At 40.2% G+C, this 19,800-nt stretch overlaps 1 protein-coding gene across 2 annotated transcripts in view; it reads left to right on the forward strand.

Annotated features, from left to right (window-relative positions):
* Nucleotides 1-19,321, forward strand: part of eif2b3 (eukaryotic translation initiation factor 2B, subunit 3 gamma) — a 71,297-nt gene extending 51,976 nt beyond the window's left edge. For both annotated transcript variants that reach the window (XM_078791621.1, XM_058066438.2), the window contains exons 6-12: nucleotides 1,224-1,313; nucleotides 4,412-4,548; nucleotides 5,669-5,859; nucleotides 6,197-6,262; nucleotides 6,434-6,582; nucleotides 12,443-12,546; nucleotides 19,182-19,321. In XM_078791621.1, coding sequence (XP_078647747.1) covers nucleotides 1,224-1,313; nucleotides 4,412-4,548; nucleotides 5,669-5,859; nucleotides 6,197-6,262; nucleotides 6,434-6,582; nucleotides 12,443-12,546; nucleotides 19,182-19,234 — 790 coding nt within the window. In that variant the 3' untranslated portion in view covers nucleotides 19,235-19,321. The remainder of the gene's footprint in view (nucleotides 1-1,223; nucleotides 1,314-4,411; nucleotides 4,549-5,668; nucleotides 5,860-6,196; nucleotides 6,263-6,433; nucleotides 6,583-12,442; nucleotides 12,547-19,181) is intronic.
* Nucleotides 19,322-19,800: the final 479 nt, after the last annotated feature.

Raw genomic sequence — 19,800 nt, forward strand, 5'->3', positions numbered from 1 at the left:
TGGGGGCCACCGGAGCTAGGTTCTGGGTGAAGCCGGGCCGCATCAGGTTTTCAAAAAAAAACAAAAACAAAACGCATTTATTAAAAACTGGGAAAAAAAAATCAATAAAAAAAACTATCTTCAATGCTTTTGCTTCTGTTATACCCTACACTTTTTCAGTACTTTGGTTCCGGTTTTCCACACCAAAATATCTGATAAAACATTCCACTGTTCTCAAATATCTTAATTTTTATTTTTCTATGCACAAAATAAGAATAAAGACAATAAATCAATCAATCAGTAATAAATAAGTAAAATAATAATAAAACAGCAAATTTTTCAAAAACGTAAGAAACCACATACAGTTGGTAGAGAAATTATTTTTTTCAGATTCAAATGTACAGTATTAACAGTTATTTAACATTAATGAAACTTAATAATTTGACCCAATTAGCAAGTTAGCATCGTACTCAGTTCCATCTGGGAGCAGCGTGGTAACTTTAACAACATGTTTGATGAGATGCTTTATCTTGACGTGTATTTTCCCTTTTATTCCAAATCATTTCCTGCATTTATTTGTACCCAGCGTCATAAGCCTTTAGCTTCATTGCTAATCCAAAGCAAAACAGGGTAGGGTAACAGTATGGGCGGGGCAAAATCATGTTAATTGTGTCCGGTGTGCACACAGCTTTAAGCTGTCATTTCAACATTAAACTTTGGTATCAAGGTGGGGGTCTCAAATTTCGATAGTAACAATTATGTATAAGCAATTGGATGGAATTCTGGCAATTTATATGCATATGACAATATTTTATTCTTAATTCTATAATTCAGCAGCAATCCAAAATACAGGAACGATGCATACTACGGACATTAACATTGTTGAAAAAGGCATATGCTACTGCGCTGATTCGTACTCAATTGCTATACACTTTGTTGTTCACACACAAGTGCCCAACATTCAATATATTGTATTATCTATGTGTTACCATTGCTCCTCCTGCTGTTTGCTAATAATAATTGCCACTTTGTATACTGAAAATAAACCCAATGAGTAGAAAAAATCCACAAAGCCTGTAGTAATACAAGGTTGTATAATAGAGCTATGACAACGAGTGGAAGCCTAAATGCAAGCAGTGTGAGTCGAATGACTCTGTTAATAAATTCCACACAATCAACAGAATTCACTCAGTCAACAAAGTAATGCCCATGCCTTTTTTATGTTGCTTGTCTCTAACCTGCAGACATCCAAGGATGCTCATCAAAACAGGGCTAGTGGACGCTCACCTTTACTGCATGAAAAAAGCTGTGGTGGACTTTCTTACCGACAACAAGTGAGTTGTACACTTATTTCCAAGCATGACCTTGCATTTACCCCTTAACTATTTACAATGACCCACATTTGTACCAAGCACACACCAACAAACAGACATGAACACATTTTGGCTGCTTAATCTGTAACAAATGTTAAAGAGGGTTACACAGTGTGTGAGGCTTTGAAAGGCCCTGTTAGCAGGGTATTCCACCAAGGTGTTAATTTGTTTTACAACGTGTCACTGAGGTAGGCTGTAAGGCCTTTAGCCTCTGAAGTTGAGCAGTGTCACCGTAGCTGCCCAGGCTCCACACCGGCAGCTAGACTGCCTCAGAAACTATGAACGAGTTGGCATTCGTTGTGGAAACACGCATTAAAGACGTGTCACTCAGCAGAAACGTTTGGATCTATTCACAAGTTTGATTGTGTAGTGTACAGTGCATCCGGAAAGTATTCACAGCGCTTCACTTTTTCTACATTTTGTCATGTTACAGCCTCATTCCAAACTGAATTAAATTAATCTCTTACCTCAAAATTCTACACAAAATACTCCATTATGACAATGTGAAAAAAGTTTTTTTTGACATGTTTTGAATTTATTAAAAACAGAAAACAAAAAAATCACATTTACATAAGTATTCACAGCCTTTGCCATGAAGCTCAAAATTGAGCTCAGGTGCATCTTTTTTCCACTGATCATCCTTGAGATCTTTCTACAGCTTAATTGGAGTCCACCTGCAGTAAATTCAGTTGATTGGACATGATTTGGAAATATAATAACTGTCTATATAGGGTCCCACAGTTGACTGTGCATGTCAGAGCACAAACACCAAGCATGAAGTCAAAAGAACTGTCTGTAGACCTGCGAGACAGGATTGTCTTGAGGCACAAATCTGGGGAAGGATACAGAAACATTTCTGCTGCTTTGAAGGTCCCAATGAGCACAGTGGCCTCCATTATTCGTAAATGGAAGACGTTTGGAACCACCAGGACTCTTCCTAGAGCTGGCCGGCCTTCTAAACTGAGCGATCGGGGAAGAAGGGCCTTAGTCAGGGAGGTGACCAAGGCCCCGATGGTCACTCTGTCAGAGCTCCAGCGTTCCTCTGTGGAGAGAGGAGAGCCTTCCAGAAGGACAACCATCTCTGCAGCAATCCACCAATCAGGCCTGTAGGGTAGAGTGGCCAGACGAAAGCCACTCCTTAGTAAAAGGAACATGGCAGCCCGTCTGGAATTTGCCAAAAAGCACCTGAATGACTCTCAGACCATGAGAAACAAAATTCTCTGGTCTGATGAGACAAAGATTGAACTCTTTGGTGTGAATGCCAGGCGCCATGTTTGGAGGAAACCAGGCACTGCTCATCACCAGGCCAATACCATCCCTACAGTGAAGCATGATGGTGGCAGCATCATGCTGTGGGGATGTTTTTCAGCAGCAGGAACTGGCAGACTAGTCAGGATAGAAGGAAAAATGAATGCAGCAATATATAGAGATATCCTGGATGAAAACCTGCTCCAGAGCGCTCTTGACCTCAGTAGACTGGTCATGTACCTTGACCATATAGACAGTAGACATTAGCACACAGCCAAGATCTCAAAAGATTGGCTTCAGAACCACTCCGTGAATGTCCTGGAGTGGCCCAGCCAGAGTCCAGACTTGAATCCGATCGAACATCTCTGGAGAGATCTGAAAATGGCTGTGCACAGACGTCTCCCATCCAACCTGATGGAGCTTGAGACTTATTGCAAAGAAGAATGGGCAAAACTGCCTAAAGATAGGTGTGCTTTTATTATTTAGTTATATAGTTTTTGCTCTATTTTTCCACTTTTGCTGGATTTTATTTCGCAATGAGCCACAGATGGCAGATTTTCAATCATGCATTACGTGGGTGACGCTCACTCCCAATAGTCTGCTCTGCGGACATTTTGACTTTGTTGATCATTAGTATTTAAATACTGAATAATTGCTTGATGCAAGAAACACTTAAACGTGCACCATCAATCGACCATGCTGCCAAATTTCCCAACACGGATCTCTTCTATGTATGCGGTGTGTTATGAAGCAAATGAAAGTAATTGAATCATAGATATAAAATGTCAAATCAAAGTTTTTATAAATAATTTGTGTCAACATTCCTGTTTTTTTTTGGATAGTGTTCAATAATTCCTTAATTTGTCCAACTGCAGTTCTCCAGTCATTTCCAGAGTAAATGTGTTAAATGCTGATGTTAAGCAGGAAAATTGTCAAAAATAAGAATGGTAGTGTGGAGCTAATATGTCTGGAAATATACCAGAAATTGGTAAGCTGCTTGTAGTCACAGCAAACATCAGTCATGGAATTCATCCTTTGACGGCTCGGCCAAAAGACACAGGAGCAATGTATTTCAAAAGCCAAATATTTTTTACGCCAGCTTAAAAAAAAAAAGGAAAAAAAATCAGCTTTTCTCGATCCACTAGCTTTCCAACACCAATTTAACACGGCCAAGTCATTTAAATAAAGGAAGAGTTTGCCAGATTTTACTCACACATATACACAGACAGATTCATATCAATATTTTATCTTATTTTTTTACTTGACTTTTTTCTATTTTTCCCCTTTTTGTCCCTGCATGTTCTTCCTCTGTTCACTGAAGAAGAAATGGACACAGTAACTGTTGTTTTTCTCCTGTCATTCAGATGGAAATTCTAATCTCCCTTTAAAAGAAAGTAAGGGACAGGGTGAAGGGGGGTGCAGGAGGGTGTTGAAGCGGAACACACCAGCACAGTGCATTGAAGACAAAATAAAACACAAAAAGATTACCACCTCCATATATTTGCAACCATTTGCCATTGTTGCAGTGCCATGCAAGGCCAAACTCTGCAGCATGATAAAATGGGATGTTGATATTAAGGTTGTTACAGTGCAAACAAAATGCAACATAATATAACGGAGACCTATGAACCATACAAGCATATTCAACAGTCAAATTGCATGTTGAGTATGATAAATGTGTACATGTTGTTGCTTCTCATGCACCCTCCCCCTCACCCACTGTCCCACGATTTGAGATATTATGACTGCAAAAAATAAAGTCATATTTTCGGTGTTAGTTAACAAACTCTGCCCCTACTCACTCACTGTAGGTCCATTTCTTCAGTCCGTGGTGAGTTAGTGCCATATCTGGTGCGCAAGCAGTTTTCTAAAACAAGGTGCAGCCCCAAATCTAAAGATGACACTGAAGAGCAGAGCCAGAAGAAGAGTGACAGCTCAGCAAACAATGGTGAGCATAACCAAAGAGCACTGGAACCCATTAATGCAGCTCCATAGATGGAATATGGAATACAAACATGATGTCTAATTTCTGGGCCCACAGAGAGACAGCCCCCAAACAGATTAGTCCTGTAAATATATTTAATCATGTAAACAGTCTACTTTTTTTTAAACTACATACAAACATATTGTTAGCTTAACAAATCCAGGGAACCTCACTCCATTCACTTTCCATCAGTGTGGGTTGTATAGAGTATCACAGTAGTTCGGTTAAGAATGCCAAAGTTTGCTTTTATTGTTTTCATTTGTAGAGTACAGTCATCCTTTGCCACTTCAGGAAACAGAGGCATATTTAAGCAAATGTTACTTTTTTTTTAACTAAATTAAGCCATTTTCATGCATTAAATTAAGCATTCAAAAGATGCATTCAAAGACATTGATGTAGTATTCTACACTAGTCACTCGGTGCCAGGAATGTTAACTCTAATGTTCAGTGAGACAAATAAAGACCGGGCTAGACCAACAGGCTTTTATTATATTATTGATTATATGTTATTATAACACAGTAATAGCACAATAATTCCAAATAAAAACGGAGGCTACAGTTGTGGCCATAACCCACTGCTAGCTGAAATTCAACTCTGAGCCACCACTCCTTGAGGTGTTGATATAAATGTGTTCCATTTATATAAACACACACAAGCACGAGTCATATTTATGTCTTAACTGTCTTATTGTGTCTTATTATGTCTCCTATATTGGGTAATCCAAGTGTAAAGGTGACTATAGGGGTGCTCCAGTGGACTAATAATGTTGAAAAAAACGCATGAAGAAGGTCTTAAGCAGGTTTTCTATGCTAATAAGGAATCCTTTGCTCATCACAGACGATCTAGAACCAATTAACTAAAAAACGAGGTATTACTATGGTCTACTTGGGCAGGAAACCAATTGTTGCAGGATTAACTATACTCTGCCGCAAGTCGTAGCATCTTCTCAACAGAGCCTTGTTCACACCAGTGCGAGTTTGACTAAATGTAAATTACATTTTTATTTAAAAAAAACTAATGTGTTGTTTTATCCATCCACCCCAAGTCAGTAGTCAATAATAACGGGCACTTCCCTCTTCCCAGAGCTGCTCATCTCATCACGTGACGATCCTCTCCTCCAGCTGGCTCAGGAGCGCTCCTGTTGGAATGACCATCGGGGCGACATGAGTGAGGCGTACCACGGAGGAAAACTTCGATGCTATGTTCACATCATGGATCAGGGTCTTTGCTACCGCGTCAACACACTTGCTGCCTACATTGAGGCAAACCGCCTGGTGAGTTTCAAGCACTACAATGGCAGGATACCACTACATGGAATTCATTGTGGTGCGCCGTCAATGGCAAAATACAAGCTGCCGCACCTTTTTAAAGGAGGGTTTTTCTGTTGAAATGTAAACAATGTTAAGTAATACATTTGTATGAATGAACATATGCTACATCAGGCAATCGTGAAGGTAGTAGCCATGTTGTGTCATTGCCGCCACAACGATACAGCAATAGTACTACACAGTGGCGGAAGTCCACCCCCCATGCAGCACACCGCAGCTTTAATAGCGTATGCAAATTTCACATTCTGAATTGTTCCTTTTTACTTTTGTATCTGCTTGCTAGGTTCCCAAACTTTTGTTTGACGAGCCAGCGGTCCACCCTTCCGCTGTCATTTCAGAAAGATGTCAGGTTTGTGTCTGCTCATTTGGACGTTTTACCTTGTGTTCCCTGGTCTGTTGAGTTTCTGCTAATTGTCCTCAGATGGTCAGATGATCTCAGCGTTTATATTACTCATTGATGAGAAGTTTACATGGAAGTATGTGTTTCTGAGTAATGTTTCTGTGCTCTATCATCACTCAGATTGGATCCGACAGCATGATCGGGGCCCTGTGTCAGATTGCGGATAAGACTTCGATAAAGAGGTCCACTATAGGAAGCTCCACCACGATTAAAGAGAAGGTTAAAGTGACCAACTCCATCATCATGTATGGGGTTACCATTGAGGAGGGGTGAGAATACACACACACACGTACATGAACATGCTGTGTTGTAATGAAAACACAAATACACATTGAGAAAGAATTCTGCCTTCAAGGCATGCTTATGGTTTAGGCTTTAATTGTAACCTCAGTGTTTGTTAAAGATTCAGTTGGTACATGCTTACCTGGCTAAATGGGGATTTCAAAACGTTTTTTGCCACGAAACTAATAACACCACAAACCTTTATCTAGAGTCGTAACTTGATTCGTTGTGTCAAACCCCCAACTACAAAGCAATATTGGGGTCAGATTAAAAATAGAAAAATATAGTACTACAGTCAAATCTCGGTTTTTAAAAGGGGAAAAGTTGTGTGTGGGGATCCAGTCTTCTATCCCCCTTCCTCCTCTCCATCGCCACTCTTGGCCATCACCGCCAAACAGTCTTCAATAAAAGCAGCTACACACAATAATCCACACAGAAAATCTGTACCTATTCCAGCCTCATTTCCTTGGATTTGTGCTTAATTTATTCCACCTATGGCCTGCCTCTGGGCACGCCCACTCCACTGTGATTGGTCACACACGAAGGCACAGCGTGTCCGAAATTAATCCAACTTTCCCGAAGTGAGCGTGCTGCTTCTGGCTTCAGCGACAGTTTGGCAGATATTTTAGGTTCATGTTCACAAAAACCTATGTGAAATGTCGTTGACACATGAAAATATTTTACTCTTGCTGGGAATCACCAAATACAATCACTTCTGCCTGAGCTTGTTTCGTAAATGGAGGAGCAGAGCTTGGGGAAGGGCAGAGGGTTAAACTGGCTTACAGCCATGCCCATATAAGGAAGTCTCCTCCTCTGTGACATCACAAGGGGCAGTTTTACCACGCCTTCTGAAACTCGAGACGTCTTTTAGGGCTCACTTCCAAATGCTCAAACCTCATAACATTTAACATGAGAATGCAACATTCTAACTACATTTATGGGTCAGAAAAGTGGAAAAAGCATAATAGGTCCCCTTATTTTGGGAACTGATTAATTGGGTTTAGATCATTTCCTACGGGAAAAATAGCATTGTTTTTTGTAAGTTTTGATGGGACCTTTTAGAAATTATTAATAACAAAAACAGAGCTACTATATGTTGAATAAAGACAGAATTATATGGGATTAGTGTTGTAATGTTACCAGAAAAAAGTTTCAAGAATGTTATAAGTTGTTTGTTGAAGATCTGTCAAGTTAAGACTTTATTCAAGTCACATTACTACTTTCTTCTTCTCATGTTCTGACTTTTTTTCTTGGAGTAATGCTACTTCATTCTTGCAGTATCTCTCCGTATGTAAAATGCTAAATATTTTACAATTGAATGGTGAGGATTCAACTATGCGCAAGTTATGTGTGTTAAGTCAGATGCTTTGTAAACGGGAGGTGTCACAGGTTTTGTTTTCTACGCTCTTGCGGGGTCGAACAAGGCGCACTTGGCCTACAATGTGCCTATTGGTGTGCGACCAGCCAGAGGCCAGCTCCAAACAAACAGAGAGCTGCTGAAGTGAAGCACACAACATCCCAATATCTCATTTGACCGCTAATTTACTTGCCCACACCAGGATTCCCACTGGTTATGGAATTTGCAGAACACTATGAAGCCTTGTTACTCCACACAGTAAAATGCTGGGCTCTTTAGGAAGTAAGGGACTGAAAGTCTGCCAAGCACATCTGAAAAACACATTGGCCTTAGTGATATAATATTTTTCTGCATAGATATATTTTTGTTTTTTGAAATTCCTGAAATCATCAGAAACATGATTATGTTTTGGCCCATATCCTGCCGTGCCTCAAAGTTTCGGTTCAGTAGTTTTTCCATAATCCTCATCACAAATATGCAAGCAAAACAATACCTTCTTTGCAGAGGTAATGAGTGAATAAGATTATGCTGCGCTCATCTGTGATGCTGCACATATTTTATGTCATCATGACGCAAAGTCACTCACTTGTGCTTTGACGTGCTGATCAGCGACTCCTCGTGTGCAGCCGTTGCTCAGCTGCAATGAGAAGTTACTGTAGAATTAACATGTAGCTTAATCAGCTGTGGTGGAAGAAGATTCATCTTGGCCTGGAGTCCGAATCTTTAATGGTCTAATTCAGGGGTCTCAAACTCAATTTACCTGGGGGCCACCGGAGCTAGGTTCTGGGTGAAGCCCCAAAATGCATTTATTAAAAACTGGAAAAAAAATCAATAAAAAAACTATCTTCAATGCTTTTGCTTCTGCTATACCCTACACTTTTTCAGTACTTTGGTTCCGGTTTTCCACACCAAAATATCTGATAAAACATTCCACTGTTCTCAAATATCTTAATTTTTATTTTTCTTTTTCAATACACAAAATAATACATAAAATAAACAAATTAAGAATAAAGACAATAAATCAATCAATCAGTAATAAATAAGTAAAATAATAATAAAACAGCAAATAAGAAAAACATACGAAACCACATACAGTTGGTAGAAAAATACTTTTTTCAGATTCAAATGTACAGTATTAACAGTTATTTGACGTTTAACATGAACATGAATTAAACTTAATAATTTGACCCAATTAGCAAGTTAGCATCGTACTCAGTTCCATCTGGGAGCAGCGTGGTAACTTTAACAACATGTTTGATGAGATGCTTTATCTTGACGTGTATTTTCCCTTTTATTCCAAATCATTTCCTGCATTTATTTGTACCCAGCGTCATAAGCCTTTAGCTTCATTGCTAATCCAAAGCAAAACAGGGCGGGGTAACAGGGTAGGGTAACAGTATGGGCGGGGCAAAATCATGTTAATTGTGTCCGGTGTGCACACAGCTTTAAGCTGTCATTTCAACATTAAACTTTGGTATCAAGGTGGGGGCCTCAAACTAGTTTGAGACCCCTGGTCTAATTCAAAGGGTCCACTTCTTTTCTTACGCTCCCTTTTCTCTCAACTGTGGCCTCAACGCCATCTCCCCTCTATCCCTCCATCTCTCGACAGCTCTTCTTTAAACCTCTCGAGGACCCCAGCCAACTAGCATGGGGACCCTCATCGTGGCCATGTAGGCGCACGCACAAAGGCATGAAAGAAAAGGAGAGAGAAAGAGATGCGAGAGGGGAAGAAAGAAAGTGGGCAAAGCAAGCTCGACTCCGAAGAGAAAATTGCAATTCTTTCCTTTCTTTCGTTGGAGACATAAAAAGGAAGGAGAAAGAGGGAAAGAAAGAGCTAGTTTGAGCGGATTAGCAAACCCCGACCATGTCGCCGAAACCCCTTGCATTTCTGGTTTCTTTGTTTGGAGCTGACCACAGCTTGTTGACAAAGCGCGGTGTGTTTGGGAAGGGGCAAAGTAGGGGTCAACTTTATGGGGGGGGGATTGGAGCAGGAGGTGGGGGTTGATAGTATGTGTGTGTGTGTTTGAGGGAGAGAGAGGATGGGGTGGTCATGGCAAGGAGGAGCCCTGGTGTTAGTAATTAGTGGTGTTTCAGCTTTGAAACTTCTTTGGTGGTCTCTCGCTCGCCTTCTCTCGCTAGTGTTACAAAACTGGGATTCTTGTAATCTCCCATCACCAGCTACCACCACCACCACCTACCTACCTCCGTGGCGGTCATTTAAACACACCCACACCCACACACCATCTTGCACGCTTTCCTGGCTTAGCCACCTGAATAAAATGGGCCAACACAAACCTGTCTGTTTGGGAGCTACACGGGGGCCAAGTGTGTGTGCGTCACTACCCCGGCAAGACGAACATGTGTTCACCACTGGTCTCCCCGAGCTAGTGAAGCGCGTGCACACATTCTCCATCCCACACATTTCACACACAGCCTCCATGTTCAGCCAACACAAGCCTGTCTGTGTGTCCTCTCCAAAAAATGTTATGGCTATGGTTTGGCTGAACGCGAGCGTGCACCGTGGGTTGGCAGTGCCACTTCACTTGGGACTTAATCGCCAAGCCAACAATGTCCTCAAACATGCACGCTGTTCTTTAATATAAATGCAAATTTTATGTCATTAGTCTCAGTAGGAATATTTCATATTGAAGGTTTCCGAGCAGGTCAACGGTGGAAACAGCCATTAACTCTCACCTCCAGCAATGGCACCACATCAGTAGTAGCGTTGAGGCGGAAAACTGTGGTTGCACTGGGCTGCTCCCAGTATGCTTGTAACGTTGTATATTTGGGCACATACGTACACACGTTTTAAGGAATGAACAGGATCAAACCTCTTGCAGGCAGCGTTAGAGCAAAGATGGAAACTAATGTGTTTGACACAATTTTACAGTAGTAAAACATTGATTGTTTATTTAGGGCATGCTCACACCGAGCGATTTGTAACAGGTGCCAAATGCCCCCCCGCACCCCCATAATTGAAAGAGGGTAGCCAGGGCTTGTACACTTGCTCATGCACGAGCAGACACTGAAGCTCCCACCCAAGGGGTGTGGTATAATTAAGGTGATTGTGACTTGTTGTGGCATACTCAAACACAGGGGTCTCAAACTCAATTTACCTGGGGGACACTGGAGCTAGGGTCTGGGCAAGGCTGGGCCGCATCAGGTTTCCCCCCCCAAAAAAAACGCATTTATTAAAAACAGAAAAATATACAAACTTTTTCAGTGCTTTGGTTCCGATTTTCTACAATAAAAGCTCTGATAAAACATTCCACTGTTCTCAAATATCTTAATTTTTATTTTTCTGCACAAAATAAGATGAAAAATAAACAAACAAATCAAGAATAAAGAAAATCAATCAATCAGTAATAAAAAAATATAATAATAATAAAATGGCAAATAATAAAAACTTAAGAAACCACATATAGTTGGTGGGTAGACAAATTATTTTTTTCAGATTAAAATTAACAAAGCATTATTAGAGCCCTGTAGACATGACAAAACACGACTATAGTCACATTTATACTCTTTTTATTTACAACATATTGCGCAACTGCAGGGTCTTGAGACACATGCTAACTCGCAAACTAGAGAGCTAGCGACCTAAACGGTAACCGTTATTTCCTTTAAACTTAAATAGCCAAAAACTTACCACTTCCACACGGACAGGGAGGATAACTATTAACAGTTATTTAACCTTTAACATGATAAATTATTACATTAATTATTACGTTTAACATTAATCAAACGTAATAATTTTTTCTGGGTACATGATACCATACAGCATCCATATCAAACTTGCGCAGGCCACACTAACATTAAACTTTCATAGACCCCTGCTCAAACATGCTGAAGCCTGAATGCTATTTTCATCTCTTAGGCCAGGGGTCAACAACTTGTGGTTCTGGGGCCACATGCAGCTCTTAGCCTCCATGGTGCGGCTCCCTTTGCTGAGCTCGGAATTATTTTTCAACATAGAAATAGGGGGAATGTGCATTTTCGAACTGAATATGCCACAAGTCTGTGAATGCATCTCGACTGCTGATTGGATGAGCAGTTTGAGAGTTTTGAGTTGAGCCTTAAGCAAGTTACTGCGCCGTAAAATTATGTATAGCAAAGTATCGATAGCATTAGCGACAAAATGACCAAGTTGGCAACACTGGACTGCACGTGTGATGGGAAGGAGGGGAAGCCGTTTTACAAATGGAGAATACCTGAAAGATCTATTCTCCGAATTAAAGAAACAAATGATACAAAAATTAAAAGTGCCTCTCTTTGCAAATCCAATCAAGAACAGGACCAATAGAATGGTTATTGATGACAATTAAGCAAAGGCATAAACACTACTGAACAAACAACACTCATATGCACAAATGTGAACATTAAGCTTTTTATAGCTCTCTAAGGCAAACATCCCTATGTAGCCAAAATCCATTATGCCAAAGTTAAGACGTTTATAATATTGGATAAACTTGTTAAATATTGTTTCACAGGTGCAACATCCAGGGCAGTGTGATTTGCAGCAATGCTGTCATCGGCCGGGGATCGGACCTCAAATACTGCCTGGTGGGAAATGGACAACGGATCGAACCCGGAGGTGAGCCCAAAAGATGTTTACAACACATACATGTCATGCATTTTATATCGGGAAACAGCATTACCGTATTTCTGCTGCTAAATGTGAATCAAGATTAGTTTGTACGTATCAAGAATGTTTTGTATTTCTTTAATCCGCTTACAGCCAAAGCTATATGTTAGTATGAGTGTGTATGTGTGTGCGTGCACGAGTGTCAGTGACTGTGTTTTTGTGTGTGTGTCACATTGATGGAGAGGTTAGAGAGCAGGGCCAGAACAGGACCACCCGGAATTCAACAGCAGCACCCTCCAGCCACGTCCAGAACACATATGCGTGTTTAGAGACGCAGACGCTCGGGCCACCAGACCTCCGAGCCGCCTAATTGAGTCAACAATAGAGCGCTTAAAGAAACGGCACGTTAACTCCTCTGCTCAAGTTTTAGCCGCCATCTAAATTGTTTGATATAAATAACACATGTAGAATATAAGAATATATTAGTTTAATGGCGTGGATTCCCACCCACATCCATATGATCTCCCTTCCACTACTTTTTTTACCTTTTTAATTCCGAATATATTAAATCTCCAAATGAGCAATTGCAATTTTTCAGGCTTCAGAGTGTAAAGGCTAAGCATTTTTCAGTGTTTTGTTAACTATGAATATCACAATACATACCGTTAACTGTCATTTTCACAGCACTTGTCAGTCAAAAATGAAACGCTCAAAACCACTCTACACAAAATGCAGTTTTTAAATGAAACTTTTAAGGGAGAAATACTTAAATGGTCTTGTGTGGAAAACGTGGAACAGTGGTGAACCTTCACACGAGTGGCGGGCCAACCAAAATCACCCCAAGAACGTGTCAACAACTCAGCCAAGAGGTCACAAAAGGCCCCACAAAAACGGCAGGCCTCACTTGCCGCGGTTAATATTCATGACTCCATAATTAGTTGTTTCTGTTTTATACCCATCTTGGTAGGCCAGCTACACCACAAATGAAATTGAAGTCAAATGGTTGATGCTTTCATTTGAGCTTGTTCATATTATTTTTCATAAAAAGATTTATTTAGATATAGATATCTATATATTTATCTATATATGTTATAGATATATTATAAAGCTATACTTTTGGCTGAAAAAATACACCTTTTTATGTCTAGCTTTATTTGAGACTATAACGGTGTGTTACCCATTGGGTCTTTTTAGTGTATCTGCAAAGTGTAACAAATCAGATGTTGTATGTTTTGGCAAAGTTGTGACTACTGGCGAGCAGATTGTTTCTAACATGATATCATCCAACGCTAGCAACCTGCATGCAAAATTGTGGTGCGTAAGCTGTGTAGGCCAAAAGTCTGTCACACGAAAACAAAATCGCCAACATTTGTCTCTTTAATGGACTGAAAGTCTCTCTCAAGTTTAAGAAATATTTGTTTTTATTATAACAAGACGGGCGCAGGAGTATAACCTTGTCATTTTACACTATTGTTTTTAGCCAAGACTGCTAAATAGAGCAACTTTGGGGTTGGTCACCTGTATTTGTGAAGGCAAACAAAAAAAGTGTATTTTTGATTTACAGAGAACCTTTTAGCATGGCGTATTCATAAGAATAGGAGGTAGTAGAAGCTCAATGGGAAAGAAAAGGTGGGAAGCAAGGTTGCATAGTATAGTAGATTAGCAGAAAGGAAGGAAGAAGGACTTCAGGTTGTAGGGAAGGTTAATGAAGGAAAAGCAGGATGGAAGGTCATTGGGAAGAAAAGGTTGATGAGTGGAACTTGGCAAAGAAAGAAGGCTCAGAAACTGAAGTGTAGGAGAGATTGGAGGAAAAGAACATGGAAAGGTGTCTTTTAGAGGGAAGGAAGGGGGGATGGTAGTTTCAGGAAGGAATGTTAGCAATTAGGAAGACAGGGAGAGATGGTTAAGTGGATGGAAGGACAGTTGGAGGGAAGGCAAGGTGGGCAGCTGGCAGGTCACTCTGGTATGTGACAGACTGAAAGTGCAAGTTTGGTTGGTAGGAAGTAAGAAGAGACAAGGAGAGACAATAGTTATGGGAAGTGGCGAGTAAGACAATACTGCATGTTGATGGGTAGCAAGTGGAAAGAAATGATGGACCAGCACTTTTAGAGGAGAGATGGGAATATTACATGTATATAGGAGCAGAATATTAGGTGTGATGGAAAGGATGTGGTGACATAATGCATACATATTTAGAATAATGACAACTCCTGCCCTAGACCAAGAGTCAGCATCAAAGGAGCCATCTTGCCTCCTCTTCCAGTGAAGTAAAACGGTCTGTTGCTGCAAAACATGACACTGCTATTATTTTTATTTATGTAAAATGAACAGAAAACATAGCCAACTTGAAATAGCCCATCAGAGTCCGCATATCTGCACATCGGTGACGCCTTTTGAATATCCTTTACATCAGAGGTCTCAAACTCAATTTACTTGGGGGCCACTGGAGCTAGGGTCTGGGTGAGACTGGGCCGCATCAGGTTTTCCAAAAAAAAAACCACACATTTATTAAAAACAGAAAAATGAATAAACTTTGCTTTGGTTTCGATTTTCTACAATAAAAGCTCTGATAAAACATTCCACTGTTCTGAAATATCCCACTTTTTTATTTTTCTACACAAAATAAGATTAAAAATAAATAAAACAAACCAAGCAGGGCTCTACATTAAAAACCAAAATGACTTGCCCATAGGGAATCCTTAAGGTGAGAACTACTTGCCCGAACTTGCCCCATGTAAAATGAAAAGTGGCATCACATGAGAATCTCAAATAAATAAAATAATAAAATAAATAATACCTTACAAATCGTAGTCGTAGTAAGCAGTGATATTTATAAGTTGTGCACCACAATGAAACATTATTGAATAGACACATTTGTGTACTAGTAAAGTGTTTTTAATCCAGAAAAAAAAGCTAAATGGTCAAACAATAATTTGTGAAGCAAAGGTGATAAAAATCCACAGAGAAATGGAAGCGCTAGATTTTGTAGCTTGTGCAAAATCAGCACTTGGTATTGGATCTAATCGGTGGTGTTTCATTGTGACCACTTCAAATTGTCACAGCAATGTGATTCACTCACCTGTGCCATCATTTGATTTGCTGCCGCTAATAAAATACTTGTTTAGGAGGCACTGGTTCATCACTTTTTGCTGTTTCCTTCAGAATTAGACGATGTTGGCAGGGACGCCATGATGGATGTTTTCAAACGATCGCTGATTGGTTGATCGCGAACAACGGGTGTGGGTAAAACGCGGACTGTGGATTACGGACCGCGGTCTAAATAAACGATTCTGATTGGTCCATTTCAAGATTTGCACGGATTGCTTTGCAAATTACCACCGGAATTACGCAGTCCGTGTTTTACCAACACCCAATAAGAACCGCTTTAAAAAAAACTCTTGGCAGTATGGCATGCCAAAGTGCACTTGCCCGATGGGAATATCACTGATTAGATTTACTTGCCCCAATTTTGTTTTAACTTTCCCCGGGCCATCGGTACATCGTTATTGTCGAGCCCTGCCAAGAATAAAGAAAATCAATCAATCAGTAATAAATAAATAATATAATAATAATAAAACTGCAAATAATAAAAACTTAAGAAACCATATATAGTTGGTGGGTAGACAAATTATTTTTTTCAGATTAAAATGAACAAAGCATTATTAGAGCCCTGTAGACATGACAAAACACAACTATAGTCACATTTATACTTTTTGTATTTACAACATATTGCGCAACTGCAGGGTCTTGAGACACATGCTAACTCGCAAACTAGAGAGCTAGCGACCTAAACGGTAGCCTTCAAGTTATTTCCTTTAAATGTAAACAGCCAAAAACTTACCACTTCCACACGGATAGGGAGGATAACTATTAACAGTTATTTAACCTTTAACATGAACATTAATCAAACGTAATAATTTTTTCTGGGTACATGATACCATACAGCATCCATATCAAACTTGCACGGGCCGCACTAACATTAAACTTTCATATCAAGGCGGGGGCCTCAAACTAGTGTCCTGCGGGCCACAGTTGGCCCGTGGGCCGCGTGTTTGAGACCCCTGCTTTACATCACGTAACTCATCACATGAAATTCTATATGCTTGCACTCAATGTAAACAAATTGCCTTATTCGGAAAATAGATGTGCTATTTTAATGAATGACCATCTGTGATCGGCTTCCTCCTCCAAATATCGGTTATCTGCGTCCTTGACTGCTAAAAATCGGTATCGGCCCTTGGAGTCGCGGGGGCGGGGGGACCCATATCAGTCGATGTCTAGTATCAATGTGTCTCATGTGTTCTAATGGGAACCTGTAGCTGGAAACTGCTAAAGACATTACACTATCTGCTGCTACAAAGTCGAGGGGAGGGAAGGACCACCCTGACAGTCCACCACACACACACACACACACTGGTGTCAGGTGTTGCTATTAGTGCATACACACTGTACCTCTGTGCTGTGTGCTTTGAAAACATACACATGCTACAGTGTGTGTGTTTCTTGTATAATTCTATGTTGCCTCTGATGTCCATCAGTGAGCTGTCAAGACGGTCTGTCTTTGTGTTCTCATGGCATCCACCTGCACCGTGTGTGTGTGTGTGTGTGTGTGTGTGAGCCTCAGGTGCAAAAGGCAACAATAAGCTAAAGATCCAAGTTGAAAAATGCACTGATCTAGTTAGAAGAACACAAATATAGAACGACAGTAATCCCAAGAGCGACGTGAAGGGATATTAATATGCAGACACATGAAGTCAAGATGTCAGATGACTTTGTCACTGACAAGTCATTCCAATAATAATTGAGCAACCACAGTGTTTCTCGCTCTGTGCCCCACGCCCCATTTGTCTTCCCATCCACACAGCCGAGGAAAAACACGTTTGAACAGATTCCTTCACACTAAAACCCTTTGGCGTAAATGGAACATTATTCTCTTCCACCGTTTGCTTTGGATGGCTCCAGATGTTCAGGCTTGGAGGAGCGTGGGGTGTCCTTTCAAGCATCATGTGTTGCCTTTGTGAGGTTCAGGTAGCAGGCAGCATGAGCTCAGTCTTACCACTGTGGATCTGCTGGTGGGATGCAGATGAGTTTAAAGTTTCATAAAGTAAACAATAGGCTTTGTTTTACATGTATGTCAATATGATATGGAAAAGGGTAGTTTTTTCACCTTAAAATCATCTTGACAGCACTATAGGGAGAATAAACACTTATTAACACTCATTAATAAACACTCATTTTAAACAAAATGTAACCCTGAAATTAGAAAATGCATTTTTTCTGTTTACAACAGGGTGAAAAATGGTAGTTATTATGGAAGTCAACAACAAGCTAGCTCACACAGTTATATATAATACAATGTAAGACAGGGGTCTCAAACTCAATTTACCTGGGGGCCACTGAAGCTAGGGTCTGGGCAAGGCTGGGCCGCATCAGGTTTTAAAAAAAAAAAAAAAAACGCATTTATTAAAAACAAAAAAATATACAAACTTTTTCAGTGCTTTGGTTCCGATTTTCTACAATAAAAGCTCTGATAAAACATTCCACTGTTCTCAAATATCTTAATTTTTATTTTTCTGCACAAAATAAGATGAAAAATAAATAAACAAATCAAGAATAAAGAAAACCAATCACTAAAATAAATATAATAATAATAATAAAACGGCAAATAATAAAAACTTAGGAAACCACATATAGTTGGTGGGTAGACAAATTATTTTTTTCAGATTAAAATGAACAAAGCATTATTAGAGCCCTGTAGACATGACAAAACACGACTATAGTCACATTTATACTCTTTTTATTTACAACATATTGCGCAACTGCAGGGTCTTGAGACACATGCTAACTCACAAACTAGAGAGCTAGCGACCTAAACGGTAGCCTTCAAGTTATTTCCTTTAAACTTAAATAGCCAAAAACTTACCACTTCCACATGGATAGGGAGGATAACTATTAACAGTTATTTAACCTTTAACATGAACATTAATCAAACATAATAATTTTTTCTGGGTACATGATACCATACAGCATCCATATCAAACTTGCGTGGGCCGCACTAACATTAAACTTTCATATCAAGGCGGGGGCCTCAAACTAGTGTCCTGCGGGCCACATTTGGCCCGCGGGCCGTGTGTTTGAGACCCCTGATGTAAGACATTCAACAACAGTGGTAGGTCCTAACCACCAAAAGAAAGAAACACATAAACATGACTTTTGTCCAAAAAGAAATAGTCCAGCCACGTTTTACACATCTCAAAATGGTGGCATCACCACCGCATGGACTATGTCACTTACTTGGAATTATGGGATTATGGGATTATGTGATGACGCTCCCACTTTATTCCAAACTCCAATGTCCAATAAAAATCCAATATATTCGGCTAGTTATCTTAGCAAAGCACAACTGTCATATTATCTTGACTGACCAGTGAGGTGAAAGTAACAAAAAGGATGCATTTACTGGTGGTAGTAAATCATTAGTAGTGCTGCTTTAAAGTGATCTTTGTGTGTGTGTGTGTGTGTGTGTGTTGTGTATTGTGGCATTGCTATCCAACCCCACTAAATAACCCCCAATAATCTTTTTTAATCATGTAAAGTCAAACTATTTGTCTGTTTGACTTGATTGTTTTCTGCTTTGTCTCCAGCTGAGAGGACCAATGAGGTGATTGTTGGCACAGATCAGCTGATGGAGATCTAGGTTCAACTGCGAAGAAGCGGCATCACCTTTTAGACACTTTTGCAATCCTTGTAAATTGTGTTGGAATAAAAACTCAACTCACCCCTGTTTTGTGTTGTCATTACTGTAGGTAAGTATGGACTTTCACTGGGTTCTGATTGCTACCGACATGTAAATGCCATACTCAATTATTGAGTTCCACTGATGGAGAAGGAGGACCCACTCCTATGTGGTCCCTTCCTGTGTGTGTGTGTTCACAATTGCACACTGTGCAGCTGTGAAAGCCAGAGATGTAGAGCAAAAGCAGTGGGAGTGGTGACCACAATGGAGTGGGGGGGTTACGTTTATTTGTACACAAAAATGGTGTATGTGTCAGTTGTGGACCACCCAGCCTGATCCTGTATCAGTTAACACCAACGCCCCACCCGAGCACACATTCACACACTCAGAAGAGGAAGGATACTCGCAGGCCGACGCCTTTCTTCCATCTTCTTTCCCTTTCTGTTCTCTTTGCTGTGACAAGATTTATGACACCCCTTCGGCACAGCGTTTCTTAAATTACAGGTTGGAAGTTCTTTAGTCACGAG

The sequence above is a fragment of the Doryrhamphus excisus genome, linkage group LG6, assembly GCF_037039965.1.
Source record: "Doryrhamphus excisus strain RoL-2023G ecotype Guam linkage group LG6, RoL_Dexc_Guam_v1.1, whole genome shotgun sequence".
In the NCBI taxonomy this organism is placed as follows: domain Eukaryota; kingdom Metazoa; phylum Chordata; class Actinopteri; order Syngnathiformes; family Syngnathidae; genus Doryrhamphus; species Doryrhamphus excisus.